At 53.1% G+C, this 16,799-nt stretch overlaps 1 protein-coding gene across 2 annotated transcripts in view; it reads left to right on the forward strand.

Moving 5' to 3' along the window:
• JARID2 (jumonji and AT-rich interaction domain containing 2) overlaps positions 1-16,799 on the forward strand; it is a 233,881-nt gene that overhangs the window by 189,264 nt on the left and 27,818 nt on the right. For both annotated transcript variants that reach the window (XM_056132267.1, XM_056132268.1), the window contains 2 exons: positions 869-1,038; positions 14,853-15,029. In XM_056132267.1, the coding sequence (XP_055988242.1) occupies positions 869-1,038; positions 14,853-15,029 (347 nt within the window). The remainder of the gene's footprint in view (positions 1-868; positions 1,039-14,852; positions 15,030-16,799) is intronic.

Raw genomic sequence — 16,799 nt, forward strand, 5'->3', positions numbered from 1 at the left:
TTCTCTTACTAAGCACTAAAAATGGGCTTTGAAGGTCTGCTTATTTTTGTTAGTTTTTTGAGGGGAGAGGCATTGTCAGCCCTTCAGCGGTGCAGCGGGCTCACAGCCCCCCCAGGAGCTTGTTCTTTGGGGCCACTTTTGGCTGCTCCTTGGTTCTTCTGGGCCCTCAAAGACTGTCCCGAGCAGCCCCCCACCCCAGAGAACCCACGCGCCCACACAAGGCCCGACCCGGACATGGCACGGTCTCGCCCAGCCGTGCCTGCTGCTCCCGGAGGAAATTGGGGTCTTGTAACTGAAGCGCAGGTGGCAGCTTCTTGAAGCTAAATGTCAGCTTCTCCTGAATTAAAAATCAGTTCTGTTGGCTCTGGGGGAGAGAGAAAGGGGGAAAATGAAAATCACGGCTGGCTCCCTTCTGGTGTCAAGCAAGAGACACGGAAATGTCTCCTGGCTCCATTTGGACTCGGCTGGCTTGCATGGAAGGGAGGGCATTGGGTCCGCGGACGACCCTCAATCTGGGCTGGCAGCACCCCGCTGACTCACGAGGGGCGAAATCAGGCCTGCAGAAGCCGTTAACCCCCGTCGTGAAACACTCCTGGCACGCACTCTTGTGCTCACGTGTGTACGCGTGCACACAAGGGGGGTTCATTAGTGTGTGAAACACTGCCCTTGACCCTGTGTCTGCGGCCCGAAAACAGGCGTGTGATTGGTGAGCCCGCGAGAGCCAGGGAGCCTCTTCAGACGGACGGGGCTTGCCTGGAACAGCTCCCCCCTTCCACCCCTACCCGCTTTCGTGCCATGATTTTATTGCCATCTCTCGACCGGGGACCCTCTGCTCCTGCTCACCTGCAATGTTGTTTTGCTTCCGCAGGCCCAGGCTGCAAGCACAAAGGAAGTTTGCTCAATCCCAGCCGAACAGTCCCAGCACAACTCCAGTCAAGATAGTGGAGCCATTGCTGCCCCCGCCAGCTACGCAAATTTCTGACCTCTCCAAAAGGAAGCCTAAGACAGAAGACTTTCTCACCTTTCTCTGCCTTCGAGGTAAGGCTGGGAGCAGGCCGTGGGGAAGGGGGAGAGACCAGAAGGGGAGGGGTGCCACTCAGGGACATCCCTGCAGGGAGTAGGCCGGCTCTGACTCTGAGTGCCAGCCTGCTTCCGGGAGAATCTACACAGAGGAGTACTGAGGATGGAGTCCCGTCTAGATGCTTCTGTTTCCCTCCCTCGAGAAATGCCTCGTGTCGGTAGAGCACATCCTGTGCAGCCCAGTCCACTTCTTCTTCTTGTTTTTTTTTTCTTTTTGGGTCACACCCAGGATGCACAGGGGTTACTCCTGGCTTTGCACTCAGGAATTACTCCTGGCGGTGCTTGGGGGACCATATGGGATGCAGGGGATCGAACCCCGGGTCGGCCACGTGCAAGGCAAACACCCTACCCATTGTGCTATTGCTCTAGCACTTCGATTTTCTTTTCTTTTTTCTCTTTTTGGTTTTTGGTCACACCTGGCAGTGCTGGGGGTGGGGTGGGGGAGGGTTCTGCACTCAGGAATTACTCCTGACATTGCTCAGGGGACCATATGGGATGCCGGGGATTGAACCCAGGTTGGCTGCGTGCGAGGCAAGCGCCTTCCCTGCTGTACTATCGCTCCAGCCCCCTGTATTTTCACTTGTTCTGAAATCCCGTCTTGGTCGTGTCAGGCAGTTTGACAGATGGTGCTGCCCCTGTGTGGAATGGGACTCTACCATATGTCACCCTTGTTGCACTCCATTCATGGCGCAGGAAGTGCCCTTTCCTTGAGCTCCCTAAACCCTGGCAGTGATGCCCTCTCCTAGGCTCCGTGTTCCAGCAACCCTCGTGCTCTCTCCTAGGCTGGCTCACATTTCTCTGCACGGGCCCCGCCAGGAGAGTGCAGGTGACCGGGCTGCAGGTGGTGAAGGATAGGTCAGTCGGGAAGGTGCTTGCCTTAGGAACCAAGTTTTCTGATGGTTGTGAAAAGAACAGGAAAGATCATCAGAGGGACTCCCTGGAGAGACTCCCTGCATGGGAAATCATGCCCTTGCACCTCCCTTTGTAGCGGTCAGGTGGGGTTGTCTCCTTCGCTTATTCCGGAACCTTTCCTAGGTCTCTCATTTCGTGACCTGACCATTCTCTTGGTCAGAAGTGTGACGCACCGTGTCTGTTTAGAGGACAAGAGAGCGCTCTCCCATGCATGTATGTGCATGCGCGCACGCGCGTGCGTGCGTGTGTGTGTGTGTGTGTGTGTGTGTGTGTGTGTGTGCAGACATGCGCACGTGCGCAGATCCTCATTAGGGAAGAGGGTATACATACATATTCCTGTAGTATACCCGTGTCTATGTATTTAAAAAGCCTACCTATTAGCACGATTATCTACTATTTCAACTTAATAATTAAACTGTTGGGGCCACACCTGCCAGTGCTCATGGCTTATTCCCTGCTCTGCACTCTGGGACATTCCTGATAGGACACTGCGGACATATGGGGCGCCAAAGATTGAACCCAGGCTGGCTGCGTGTAAGGCAAGGACTCTCCCTGTTGTATTTCTCTCTTTGACCCCTCCCCCTTTTTCGATATGAAGATCATAAGACTGAGAGCCATCTTTATTTTTTATTGTTATTTATTTATTTTTTGCTTTTTGGGCCACACTCAGCGATGCACAGGGGTTACTCTTGGCTCTCTACTCAGAAATCACCCCTGGCAGTGCTCAGGGGACCATATGGGATGCCGGGAATTGAACCTGGGTTGGCTGTGTGCAAGGCAAATGCCCTACCCGCTGTGCTATTGCTCCGGTCCCAAGCCATCTTTATTTTTAAGATCATGTTTTTGTGACATCAGGTTTATTTAACTGACTTGGCCCTCCAAAGCATATTCACGGTGATAGATGCTGTGCAGAATACTTTTCTATTCTGGAACTGTGAATTTCATAACATCAGAAGTCATTTTAATATCTAGTTGCTTAAGCTACACACTTAGACATATGTATTTATTTATCTCTATATAATATATACTTTTTTCCTATATTTTATATATATTCATATGTTCTTTTTTCCTCTTCCTTAATTCCTCTTTGTATTTGGCTGGTTGTTTTGATTTTAGCATTAACTATTGACAGTGTGTGGGTGCTCTGGGGACATGCAGAGCCTGTGGTCAGCCTGTGCAGGCCAAGCCCTTAAACCCGTCTGTTCTTTGTCTGTCCTTACAACTAGGTTTTGAAGTATAAAAGATTAAATAGATGATCCCGATTTCAGTGATTCTTCCAAGCAATCAAACACTTGGCCGTGTGCTTGCATCCTGATTTGGTGTGTGGTGTTCGCACCCAGTGTTCCACCAGGATCATGCTTGGCGGAGCGGAAGGGGGTCCAGGATGGGTCTCACGGCTTCTTGCAGACAAGGCAGGTGCCCTCGCCCAGAGCTCACTCTCTCTGATCCTTAGAATTTCCAGTCAAGCAAGTGCTTGGACATGGGAGATGGCTCAGGAGCTGGAGTACATACAGAGCGTGTGTGTGTGTGTGGGGGGGGGGGGGGGGGGGCTGGTGTTTGGTCCCCTGGCACCGTATGGCTGCCTGAGAACTGTCTGGTGTAGCCCTAGAGACCCAAATCCCACTGTCCCTCCAGGTAGAGCACCGAGCTGTGTGAGGCCAGAATTGCTAGCACAGTGGGACATCACTGGGGGTACCCAGGAGAAAGTGAAAGTAAGGATCTTAGGCCCATATCTACACACACACACACACACACACACACACACACACACTGGGGCTACTCCTATCTGGGTGCTTGGGAACTCGACAGTGTTGGGGATCGAACCTGGGCCAAGTGTGCTGACCCAGTGAGCTATTTCCCCACCCCCAGGTTTGCCTATTTTTAAGTCCCAGGGTCTTTTGCTGTGGCTCTTGAAAGTGGTAGGAGAGCTGGAGGAAAAGGCTAGAGGCAAATCAGAGGACATCTTCGTTGTCGTCCTCCCAGTGGCCCTGCTGGGCAGCTGCCCCCTGGGGAGGCAGCTTCCTTGGCCATCACTCTTGGCCATCAGCAGCCTCAGTCGGGTTCCATAAGCACCAGGAGCTACTGAGCAATCTTTCCTCGGGCGGGCAATCACTTCTGGTGTGAGTCACGGCCTATCAACACAGAGAATCGGCCTATCAACACAGAGAATCGCACACACTTAGTCTTGGTCCTCGGGGTGGGGGTGGACCTTCTTGAAGCAGGATGCAGGATAGATGTACGACTGCCCCCCTTCCCCCCAGCCCTGCCGGCAGCGGCATTCCATGATCCATGGCCTAGTTCTGTGACTCTCGTCATCTCTCAGATAACGCCTTATTGCCACTTTGCTGCTGCTTTTGGGGAAAGGGTCCCCAGTCATGCTAGGGGCCCTAGAGGCTGCTGGAGGCCTATCTTAGCTTGCAGGGCACGTGCCCCTGGGCCTGGTTTGGAGACACCTCTAGGTGGTGGTTTTTCAGGCAAAGACAGTTGGGGCTCCAGAAAGCGTCCTCTGAGCTGCGTGCCGGTTCTGGTTTTCCCTTCTTGGTGCATTTTTGCAGACCAAAGAGTGTGTCTGGTTCCTGCACCCCGTGCTTCGTGCCAGGCGTCTCGTCACCCCTCCCCTTGGGCATGTGGGGGACTAGGAAGGCATCACGACACACAGGCATCAGCTGCAGAAGGGAAGGGCTTGAGGTGACCTGCGGGACAGCGAGTCCTGAGACCTAGGGCACATCAAGAAGTGGTTCTGCCAGAAAGGGGAGAGGCAGGGCTGGGAGGGTGGAGAAACCCCAGATCCGGCCTCTTCCCTTGTGCCTCTGCGGTGAGCACTGGACGTGAGTGGGTAGGAGCGAGCACACCCTGTGTGTGGAAGATGCTCTATGTGTTCTCCGGCCCATTCATTCTTTGGGTCTGGCACTGCCCCCTTTTCCCCTGGGCATCGGGTCTGGGCTCTAGGGCCCGGAGGATGCACGTGGTTTCTGCCCGAGGCGGGTAGGTGTGGGAGCGGTCGGGACTGCGCCCACCTCGTTCCTCTTAATGAGTTCTGTCTTCTTCTCTTTGTTCTGAGTCTGATTATTAACAGATTAAAAGCCTTCACACTGCCGAGTGAGGCAGGTTAAATGATTCTCTTATTTACATTTTCCTCCTGACGCATCCCCCCCACCCTATCTGCAAGGGTGAGGGGGCGGGATTCCCGCGGGGGATTCCTGCAGCCCGTCTCCCCCAACTCTGAGTGCTTCCCCGCTGCTCCTCGGTGGCAGGGGTGGTGTGGGGAGAGCGGAACCAAAGCTGGGGGTTTCCTCGTCCTGAGCAGCAGTGCGGGCTTTGCAGGGTGGGGGGGGGGGGGGGCTGGAGCCGCCTTTGTTCCCCTGCCTCCCAGGCCCTTCACCGTCCGCAGTCATTCAGCCGCTGATAAATTCAGCAGACCTTTATCGCGCTCATTTGATATGCCAGACGCCTACTAAAGAGACATCCCGCGTCCGCGGGTGGGGAGTGGAAGCAGACAATGGCCGAGTGCCCGCCCCTGGGACCAGGTTGTGGCCAGCTGGCTGGCCGGCCACAGAGGGTCCCTGAGATGCTTGGTCGGGGCAGGGGGTGGTGGGGAGCACGGGGCTCGGTGAGAACTCTGCTGAGTGCCCTGGGGTTTGGTTTGTACCTCGGATGCCTCAAGTTGAAACCGGGAAAGTCTCTGGACTTAGTTCCCTGAGCCCCGGGCCAGACAAGGGGTCCCACTGCCGTGCAGTTGGGAGGTGGCCGCAGCTTCACTTCAGGGCAGGTGAGGCATTGGCCTTGCACGTGGCGACTCTGGTTTGATGCCCGGCCCCACACGTGGTTCCCTGGACGTTGCCAGGAGGGATTCCTGAATGCAAGGTTAGGAGAAAGCCCTGGTCACGGCCAGCGGTGCTTAAAACCTGAGCACTGCCGGATGTGCAAACAGCCCTCCCCCTCCAAAAAAAGAAAAAAATGGAAAAAGAAAAATTCTAGAAGATGACTTCAGTAAAACGAAATCCTAGTTCTGGTTATCTGTGGGAGGCCGAGAGCAGCTGCATCCTGGGCAGATGACCTTTAAACGGCCCCAGCTGGGGCCGGAGCCATAGGATAGCGGGGAGGGGGTTTGCTTTGCACGCAACCAACCTGGTTTCGATCCCCGACGTCCCATAAGGGCCCCTGAACACTGCCAGGTGTGGCCCCAAAACAAGAACAAATTTAAAAAATAGACTGTCCCAGCGGCAGCCTCATTGGCGAGAGCAGGGAGCCCAAGTCTACGGCGCCCTGCAGTGGCGGAGCTGAGTGGGCCCAGATGGGGCCTGTGGTCAGAGGGTTTATTTACTGTTTACCAGTCAGCTTGGGCAGAGGCGGTGAGGAGGAGGGCTTAGCCTGATTCAGAGGGAACGCTCCAAAGAGACCAACCGAATAGAGCAGTTTCTAGACGGAGACCAGCCCACCCACGCTGTTGTCCTGGAAAGACAGTCGTCAGCCTCCTTGGCAAGTGGCACCTCTTTGGCTAGTGCGTTTTGGTTATTGAGGATGATAAGTTCTAAATGGGACCCGTGCAAAAGCCCGGGGTGATTTGGAGGTCGTGGAATGAAAGGGGATTAACCTGCTAGAAAGCAATTAAGTAATCCTCCAATTGCAGGAAGCTGGTGGCACTAATAAGGAGCTTCCTCCAAGCAAAATGGGGATGCATCCTTGTGGGTCTCTTCCTCCTCCCCTACCGCCCCCCCAGCTTCTGGGCAGAAGGCACAGGGAGGGCCCCTTCCTAGAGCGTCCTCATTGTCTCAAGCTGGAACCGTGAACGTGTCATCCAGCACCGGCTTTCTCCCCCGCTCAGCGGATCTCGGCGGCGACCCCCCAGCCCTCTGCTCCCCCTACACGCCGTCTTCAGCTGCGCCTCTGGGGCCTGATGCTGACTGAGCGTGCGCTTTCTTGGCCAGGGTCAGGCTAGTTGTGAGGAAAGGGGAACCCGCGAAGCCCCAGCTCAGGGCTCTTGGAGTTGCTCCGTGGCCTTGGGCGATGGTTCCAGCTCTGAGGTGCTTTGCTCAGGGGGTCGGTGCCGCTCGCTCCAGGCCAGCTGGGCCCTGGCCCCCTCTGGCCTCACCCTTGCTGCGTTCCAGTTAGACAAATAGTTTGTGGTGAGGATAGGAGAAACCCTTTCTGTTGACTGGCCGGGCGCCCGCTGACATCAGTGGTGTCCCCGCAGCACAGTGACCCTGTGAGCATCTCTGAACTCCGTGGCAGAAAGCATGTGTCCTTGGGGTGAGGGCTTGGCCACGTGGGCCTCTGTGGGGCCGGCCTGCGCCCTCTGTGTTTGCGCGTGCACAGGTGAGGGTCAGGCCACGAGTTCAGAGGGGACTGTCGTGGGAGGCGGACATGGGGAGGGGCCTTCTGCTCCTAATCACAGAGGCCGTCTGCCCCCAGCGCCAGGTCAGTGGCGAGTGGACGTGGTTTGGAGGGGAAGGAGGTTTTTTGGGGGGGGTCTTCCTTAGGTGGGATTTTTGCTTGCCAGGGCAGGCCCTTGGGTGGGGAATATGCTAGATCGCGCTCTGCTAGGACCCCTAGTGCTGAGACTGAACAGGGAGGCTCACGGGGCAGAGGTGGCCTCTTGCAAGGGCCCCTTATTTACCTTTCAGCAGCTTTTCAGCGACCTCCTGTCCCAACCCCCAGAAACTGCAACCATGAAATTCACTTTGCTCATCCCTGCTTGCTTGTGCAGGTAAGGGAGTGAGTGGCCATGGCGTCTTTCCCCACCGGATGGTCTGACGTGAGGGGTCAGGAGCTGCCGTCCACGCTCCACGTCCCCCCTCCCTCCACCCCTCCCCTTCCTTCAAGCTGCTTAGGGGGCTGCGCCCTTTGGCTGCAAGGTCTTGGGGCCCCACATGTGAGGCCAAGGAATCCCGGGCTCTTTGATAGGTGCAAGTGCCTAGCACGGCCCTCATTGCACCTGAGGTTTGGGGTTCCCCGGAGAGCCACTCTTTGCTTCCTTGAATGTGCTAACAGGGTCAGGAAAAGCCAGGCGCCAGAAAGGACATTTTGCCCAACGTTTTGCGCATTGTAATGCAATCTTCATTATTTCTTTGAGGAGAGATTTCTGTTCATGTGCTAGAGTCCTGCGTGGGAATCTACAGAATGTGGGTTTCTGGTGCTAACCCGCCAGTCACCTTTAGAACTTTCCGTAGTGGGTGGGGCTTGGGAAGACCCTCCTGGACACTCCTGCCTGGCCCTGTCCACAGGTCAGCCAGGCAGGGAGAGGCGATCTTAGCAGGCTGTTTGCCTCTGAGGGTCCATGAGTCCTGGGGCAGTGTGAAGGGTCTTTGAGTCCTTGGGGCTGAGGACCGAGCCCTGGAGGTACAGTGGAATTGACTCAGTGGGGCTTGTGTGTCTTATGTGACCTGGTGTTTTTAGGGGCTTCCTTTCCTCAGCCCTGGAACCCTGCCTTTCTCTCCAAGATCCAGTCCCTACACCTCCCTTGGAAGTTGTTTATTTTTGGCTCTGAATCACACCTGACTGTGCTCAGGGATCACTCGTGGTGGGGTTCGAGGGACCATATGTGGAGCCGGGATCGAACCTGGGTCGGCCGCTTGCAAGGCAAACATTATACTACGGGCTGTACTGCCTCTCTACCTTGGAAAGGGGTGTGTGTGTGTGTGTGTGTGTGTGTGTGTGTGTGTGTGTATGTGTGTCTGTGTCTCTGTCTGTGTTTAAATAGGGAATCATCTTCGGCCATGCTTGAGGGGACCAGAGTCACTCCTGGTGATGTTCTATCCAGTGCCGCAGGCTCGGGAGTGAACTTGGGGCCCAGCTCCTGCCTTATTTGTGTTCTACCACGTGAACTAGCTAATCAAAGGTGACAATTTTGTCCTTTAGCTTATGTGTCCTTAAAGATCAGTCCTGACAGTGGGAGCTCCGTGGAGCAGGCCAGCGTTCACTGGGTTAGGGTCCAGAATTGGACTCCCCGGTGAAATGAAGTGCCCGGGGAATCCCCTGAGGGCTTTCCCCAAAGAGAGTCAAGCTATGTGGTTTTTATTGTTGTTGGGTCACACCTGGCAATGCACAGGGGTTACTCCTGGCTCATGCACTCAGGAATTACTCCTGGTGGGGGGACCATATGGGATGCTGGGAATTGAGCCCGGGTTAGCCACGTGCAAGGCAAACGCCTGACTCTCTGTGCTATCGCTCCACCCAAGCTCTGTTTGGGCTGGCTAAGGATACAGAACCGGTCAGGGGCGGGAAGATAATAGGAAAAGAGGTCTCTACTCTATTCTCGGAGAAGCGTTCCGTTTTATAGAAACACAGTCCAAATTAGAGAAAGCAAGCTCTTGGATTAAAATGATTTCTGTTGTGGTTGCAACATACCGCAGTTTGATTTTTGTCCAGATGAAAACATTTGGTTTTCACTTCAGTAAATATTGTGGAGACATTGCCAGCTAATTCTGAAAAGTAATGAAATACGACTTTGGCAACGCGCAGATGCGCCGCCGTACTCCCGGTTCCACTTATCTGATCCAAGTTCAAGTTGTTTCTTTTCTCTCTCTCTCTCTCCCTCTCTCTCTCTCTCTCTCTCTCTATTTCTTTCTTTCTTTCTCTTTTCGTTTTTAACATTTGTAATGCACTTGAATAATTGGGAGAGAAAATCAGCCTGCAATTTAATAGAAAACTGTAGATAGGAAATCCACGTTTGTCATTGGAGGGCAGACTCCTCCCCGCCACCCCAAATACCTCACCACACTTCTAAGCCCTTGGAACATTCTGTCCCTATTCTGGGTCTCTAGAATTTGAGGATTTGCAATCGTGCAAATTGCAAGGGAGACCTCAAGTGGCCGGCTGAGGAGGGGGAGCTACCTCCCTTGGCGTGGGGGGGGGTGGGGTTCCTGCCACCTCCGGCCTTAAGGCCTTAACTCGGGTACAGCACCTGCTTCCTGCTTCCACGGCGGCACCAGGTTTTTGTCCCTGGCACCCAAAACCAAACAAACTAAACCAGCCTCAAACACTAAAAGCGGGGCTGGAGCCATAGCACAGTGGGTAAGGCATTTGCCTTGCACGCGGCTGACCCGGCCGGGTTTGATTCCCAGCATCCCATATGGTCCCCCGAGAACCTCCAGGAGTAATTCCGGAGTGCAGAGCCAGGAGTAACCCCTGAGCATCGCTGGGTATGACCCAAAAAGGGGAAAAAAATACTAAAAGCATGAGGACTTTAGTGAACCTCGTCTTCATTTTTTCCATCTTGGTGGGGTCTGGCCTCAGGAGGTGGTTGCGCCCTGGGGCCGCAGGGGGCCTGGCTGGAATTTCCTCTTCAGCGGCCCGGCCCCATCCCACGCTCAGGCTGTTGCTTGTTTGGTGTCTGTGCGTGCATTGTCCTGGTCCAAATGCTGGCTGCGTGCTGAGCTTCCCCCGCCCCCAACGTTGGGAGGAAAGATGACTTGGGAGGAAAGACGACGTGTCCTGAGTCACTTCTCTGTGTCTCTAACTTAGCTCTTTGCTTACCAGAATCTGTCTCTCACGTACAGTTGCTCATGCATTGTTTACAAACACAGTCTTCTCTTTTTCCAAATACCAGAACCTTCGTCTCTGTGGATGCAGCATCCGTTTGGTCATGGGGCGCCCATGCGGTCATGTCATACTGAGGCATGTGGGGCGTTTGTCCCACTGGGAAATAGCATGGCCTTCAAGGGAATCCAGACGGGAAGGAATCCCAGTGGTCGGGGGTTATTGATCCTCTGGTGATGGTTGTGGTCTGGTATCCCCTATTATAAAGGGGCAGGAAGTTGTACCCCGAAGTCACATGCAGTTATGTAAGCTAACATCATCTCGATTAAAAGTAAATATGTAGGGGCTGGAGTGATAGCACAGCGGGTAGGGCTTTTGCCTTGCACGAGGCTGACCCGGGTTTAATTCCCAGCATCCCATATGGTCCCCTGAGCACCACCAAGGATGATTCCTGAGTGCAGAGCCAGGAGTGACCCAAAAAGCCAAAAAAAAAAAAACAACAAAAAAACTTCTCTCTTGCATGTGCTCGTGTGTGTGTGTGTGTGTGTGTGTGTGTGTGTGTGTGTGTGTGTACACAAGTGTGCTTGCTTTATTTGTGGGTTAGTCACAAACCTTAGATGCGGAGCTGAGCTGTGTGTTTTCTCCTTTTTTATCTTCTTGGTACATAATCAGTGTTCATGCGTCTCAGAATTTCAAAGTCCTAAGGGTAAGGAACATGATCATTGTAACTTACCTGCACCTTGAGTTTTTTTTTTTTTTAGTCCCCCTCCCCCTCCCCGAACCGATTTCTAAGTGGCAATTAATTCCTTATTTATTTCTCTTGTGGCTTGTGTGGATTTTTTCTGATTCTCTATGAAAAGAAACTTTAGATTTGCTTTACTTTGCCCCATTATTTAAACATTAGCCCCAACTCGATTTATTTTTGGAGTTGAAGACTAAGAAGGGTAAGCCTGCGCCCCCTCCCCCCCCTTTACCACCACAACACACACACCTTTTTTTTCTTTTTCTTTTTCTTTTGCCATGGGGGTGGGGGGAAGCATTGGACCATACTCTGTACTCTGTGTTGATCTGGCCCTACTTCTGGCTCTGAGCTCAGGAATGTGGTGCCAGGGTTTGAACCCAGGTAAGCTGCATGTAAGCTACACACCCTCCCTGCTGTACTATTGCTCCAGCCTTGCAAATTTGCTTTCTGAGAAACATTTTCTAATCTTCCTCTTCCTTACAGCCACTTCCTCTCTCTCTCTCTCTCTCTCTCTCTCTCTCTCTCTCTCTCTCTCGTGTGTGTGTGTGTGTGTGTGTGTGTGTGTACGTACGTACATAGGTAGACTGATGGCAGTGCTGCAGATCACTGCAGGATTTAGACAAAAATTTCCTGTGTTCCTGCACACTGATTAAGGATCTGCTTTCAGCCACTGGCCAGTATCTTTCTTAGAGCCAAGCCCAGCGGCCCCATGAGCTAAATATTTCCATAGAAGCCCTACTTGTAGGCTCGGTTTTGTTGTGCTAGTTTTACCTTTTGGATTCCTGGCCCAAACCAGCCGAACCCAGAGCCTGTTACGCCACTGTGGAACCCCAGCTCATCTTTTTGTGAAGAAATTGGATAATTGGTGATGGAAGGAACTTGATCACTTAAGCCCTTTCCTCTCATGTTACCAAGCAGGGAACTATGACCATCGAGTCCCAGGAGACCCAGATGTCCACGTCAGCCTGTCCGACCCTATCCCCCAGGGCGCTCCATGCCCCAGGACACTCTGTGCCTTCTTGTGGCCTGGCGCGAGCTTGACTCACTTCCAGCTGAGGACAGAATCACTTAAAAAAAAAACAGCCACCCAGAAGTGGTTTTGAGTGCTGAGATTAAGTTCCTCCCGTTCTTTTGTGAGTTCTTGCGAGGGGGCACCCGGGGATTGGCGCTGCCTGTGTCCCCATCCCAAGCCCGACTGACATTTTCTCATCAGCAGCCCGTACTCCTGGGACAGCCACTTAGAAAATGGGGCTAGGTATTTACGCCCCTTTTAAAGCCAAAACACACGGTGCTGGAGAGATTGAGTACAGTGGGCAAGGTGATTGGCCCAGCCCCTGCAAAGAGGGAGCACTGATCACAGCCCAGTGGGGCTCCTCAACAAAATAGAAAACAACCAACCTTTATCTCTTAATTTGATTGGATGACCTTCTCCAAAAAAACTGTTCACTCTTTTTTTGTTTTGGTTTTTGGGTCACACCTGGCACGATGCACAGGGGTTACTCCTGGCTCTGCACTCAGGAATTACTCCTGGCGGAGCTCAGGGGACCATAGGGGATGCTGGGAATCGAACCCGGGTTGGCCGCGTGCAAGGCAAACGCCGTACCTGCTGTGCTATCGCTCCAGTCCCCTGTCCACTCTTTCTTATGGGGGGTTGGGATGGTTGCTTGGGAAGCAAGATGGATTTTAGTTGGGAGATGATAAATTTGAGCAAAAAATATATGATCCATAATATTATAATAATATGTCCCTGCCCCCCCCTCCCCCCCGTTATTCATTGATTTGCTCAAGTGAGCACCAGTAACATCTCCATTGTGAGACTTGTTTGTTGTTACTGTGTTTGGCATATCAAATATGTCACAGGGAGCTTGCCAGGTTTTACTGTGCGGGCAAGATACTCTTCGGTAGCTTGCCTGGCTCTCTGAGAGGGATGCAGGAATCGAACCCGGCTCTGTCGGGCTGGCTGCACGCAAGGCAAAAGCCCTACCGCTGCTATTATATATAATAGCATACTGACTTTATCCTATAAGTTACATATTTACATAGTAACTCCGATGGCTTTGTCAAATACAATGCTTTTTGTGTTAAGACCGTCCGCCTTACGAGCTTTCTGTTGAGAACCTGTTTGAACGTGACCCAAAACTCGAAGAAAATGAGTTTTGCCAGACTCTCTCCATTCTCTGAAAGTCTCTGGGGCCATTTCCCCTTTGGAATCTCACGCCATGCTGTCTGCACCACCAGACATCGAGGGGCCAGTCTTGACTTTCTGGGAAGTGGAGGGCGGGGGGAGGGCTTTGTTTGCCCCTGCAGGTCCCCAGTGGAGAAGGTTGTAACTGTCCTTTTCGGGTGTCTGAAATCTCCTTTGGGGAAGGAGAGACGATTAGGGCTTTAGTGTCCATTGATGAGGTTAGAGTTCGTTCATTTGCAGGAAAGTGGACAAGAAGAAGAGGTGACCACCCTCACGCCAGGTGATCAAAACTTCCCCGAAAAGACTTAAAGGGGGTCGGGGAGGGAAGATTGAGGTGGCCGAAAGTGATCGTAAGGGATTTTCTTTGAGTTTCACCCCTTTCTGCTTCCAATACACTGCACCAGTTGGTTGGGCAATATCCTTTTGGGCTGTCATCGTTTAGTAGGAAAGAACTATTATAAGAAGTTTATCTTTCTTGAGGCACTGGGTATGTTAGTACCCAAGATAGGGTTTCCTGTGTGTCCCGTTCAGACAACAGACCCTCCACAGACTGCCCCCCTCCCTTGGCCCACCCTTCTTAAATTTATTTATGATATTATTGCCTTAGCTTAAATGCAGAAATGCAAGCATTTGGGGCAGTTAGGATGTCAAGCTGTAAGAGAATTCAGGGATGCTTGTTCTCCTATGGGGGATTGTTTCTGGTGTTTGACTTTTGGGCCACACTGGACAGTGCTCAGGGGTCACTCCTGGCAGACTTGGGGGACCATAGCTGGTGCTGATAACCCAACCTGCGTTGGCTGCATGCAATGCAAATGCCTTATTCACTGTGTAAGTCCGGTTGGTCTGGTTTATTACTCTCCTAAACACACCTTTAGCTACTATTATGCCAGAACTTATTTTCATTCGTTTGCTGTTGACCTGATGATCTTGTCAAAGTTCCATCCCTCCCCTTTGAATGCACTTAGCTTCCCAAAGGAAGTGTTCTGTTCTGGTTTCACCATTAGCTTCTTACAGATGGTCTTTATTTTAAAATCCATTTGCTCAAGTTTACATTTTTCATCTAGGAAGTTGAGTCCAGAACCCTCTTTTCTTCCTTGACACTCTGGGTAGACGGTTTTGTTGGTTCGTTTGTCTGCCTCGCTCAGTTCATTCTCTGTGGTCTGGCCCTGTCCCGCACCCGCCCAAGAGCCGGTCAGGTTTGCAGTGGTTTTGATTTGTGAGATCTGGGGATCGGGATCGTCCCCTGCTGGGGGATTTTGCTTACAATCTGTTCCATGCACACAGATGGAGTTCTGCTTCCAGGGAGGGGAGGGGAGGGGAGATACTTGTAAAGTAAATGAATAATAGCAGTCGCGCTGACTCGCCCAGCTCTCTCTTCTCATCAGGGGCGTCGAGGGTCCAACATTAATGGTCCCAGGGCCGCGCTGACAACGCCTCTCTCTCCCCTACCCGCAGGTTCTCCCGCGCTGCCCAACAGCATGGTCTATTTCGGAAGCTCTCAGGATGAGGAGGATGTCGAGGAGGAAGATGATGAGACGGAAGACGTCAAAACTGCCACCAACAATGCTTCATCTTCATGCCAGTCAACCCCCAGGAAAGGAAAAACCCACAAACATGTTCACAATGGGCATGGTAGGTGCACGGTGGGCAAGGGGTGGGCATGGGAGAGAGCGAGAGGCTTCAGGGGGAGCTGTGACCTCTGAAGGAGGGGGAGGAGGAAGGAGGAGGCGGGGGCCACCAGCTGCTAAGAGTGACATCTGGATGCTTGTCGAGGGTCGGGCTCTCAGAACAGAGACTCACCCATACCGCTCGGGACAAGCGAGCTTGGTCGGTCAGCTCGAGCACAGTTAGGCCCCGGGGGCTGTGTTCATTGCTGCAGATACTGGGATTCAGTGGAGGCTCCTGGTCACCTCTGATCGGGGACAGCTAAGAAGTCTGCAAAGCTGGGGCCAGAGAGACAGTACAGGGACCTGGGCTTGATCCCGGCACCCACTGTGGGTCCCTGAGTCTGGCCAGAAGCGATTCCCGAGTGTTGAACCAAGCAGAATCCCTGAGCACCGCTGGCTGGGGCTCACGGTGAGGGGTGGGGTGGGGTGGGGTGGGGAGGTGGGTGAGGTGAAAAAGTTTGTGAAACACTTGTGATCCACTTTTATTTATTTATGTATTTACTTGTTTGGACTTTTGGGGCCACGCTTGGAGATGCTCAGGGGTTACTCCCGATCCAGCACTTAGAAATTATTCCTGGTGGTTCTCTTTACCTTCGCTGTGACCTCCGCCCTCCTTGCCTCTTCTGGTCTGGGCAAGAGAGGCGCGAACTTCCAGAGAGGTTTTCTGCCGGGAAGACCTGGGAGAGGGCAGTGGCGACTTTCTCGCGGGCCAGAGGAGCGCGCTGCTTGCTCCCGCTTCGAGGGCATCCCTCTGGCCAGCGGGGTGCTCCTGTATTTTCTGAGGCCAGAGCAGTAGCTTAGTGGCAAGGCATTTGCCTTGCCCACGCCAACCTTGGCCCTCCGGCACCCCAGATAGTCCCCCAAACCCTACCAGAAGTGATCTCTGAGTGCAGAGCCAGTGAGGCAGGAGTAAGCCCTGAGCACTGCGGGTTGTCTGTCCGCCACCCTCCCCCCCTAAAAAAAATCATGTCCAAGGAGGCACCGTCTTGGGCTAGAACTCAGACTCCTAAAGTCCTGCTTTGTGGTGGGCACTTCTTCCCAGCACATAAGCCAGGAAAGGCCGTATGGGGTCCGGGGGTGTCCCTGGAGGTCATCTTCAACCGACGCTGCTCCTGTCCACCTGATGGGGCCTTGTGTGCGCTGTTGACACCTGGGCCTGGGCGCAGTGTCTGCTGCAGGCGGTGCGGATGTTCTCCGTTAGCTCTGGTTTGGGGGCTCCAGCCCCCCTGGCCTCCCCCAGACAACACGGGCAGGGTGCCATGCGTTCTCCTCCGCGGTTAGCACAGCTGTTTTTATTTTGATAGCACTTGGAGTTAGCAGAAAACCCACAGATACACAGAACCTCAGATGATCCCGGCAGTTAGGTAATCGCTGTTTGGAACCAGAACAGCGCAATCAAAACACGCTTCTCTGGGTGTTTACATTACCAGTTGATAATTGAAATGACTCTTTGAATTTTTTGGATCCATTTTTTGTTTTTAACTTTTGTGTTGAATCACTGTGGGTTAGACCCTTCTGCTCATCATTGGATTTTAGTCATACAGTATCCCAATGCCCATCCCTCCATCCCTCCACCACTGTGCACTTCCCAGCACCAGTGGCCCCAGGCTCCCTCCCATGACCCTCTAACCCCCTTGCAATTTATTTATGTATGTATGTATGTATGTATTGCTTTTTGGGTCACAGCTGGCGATGCACAGGGGTACCTCCTGGCTCATGCACTCAGGAATTACTC

The sequence above is a fragment of the Sorex fumeus genome, unplaced genomic scaffold (assembly GCF_029834395.1).
Source record: "Sorex fumeus unplaced genomic scaffold, SorFum_2.1 ptg000094l, whole genome shotgun sequence".
Classification (NCBI taxonomy): domain Eukaryota; kingdom Metazoa; phylum Chordata; class Mammalia; order Eulipotyphla; family Soricidae; genus Sorex; species Sorex fumeus.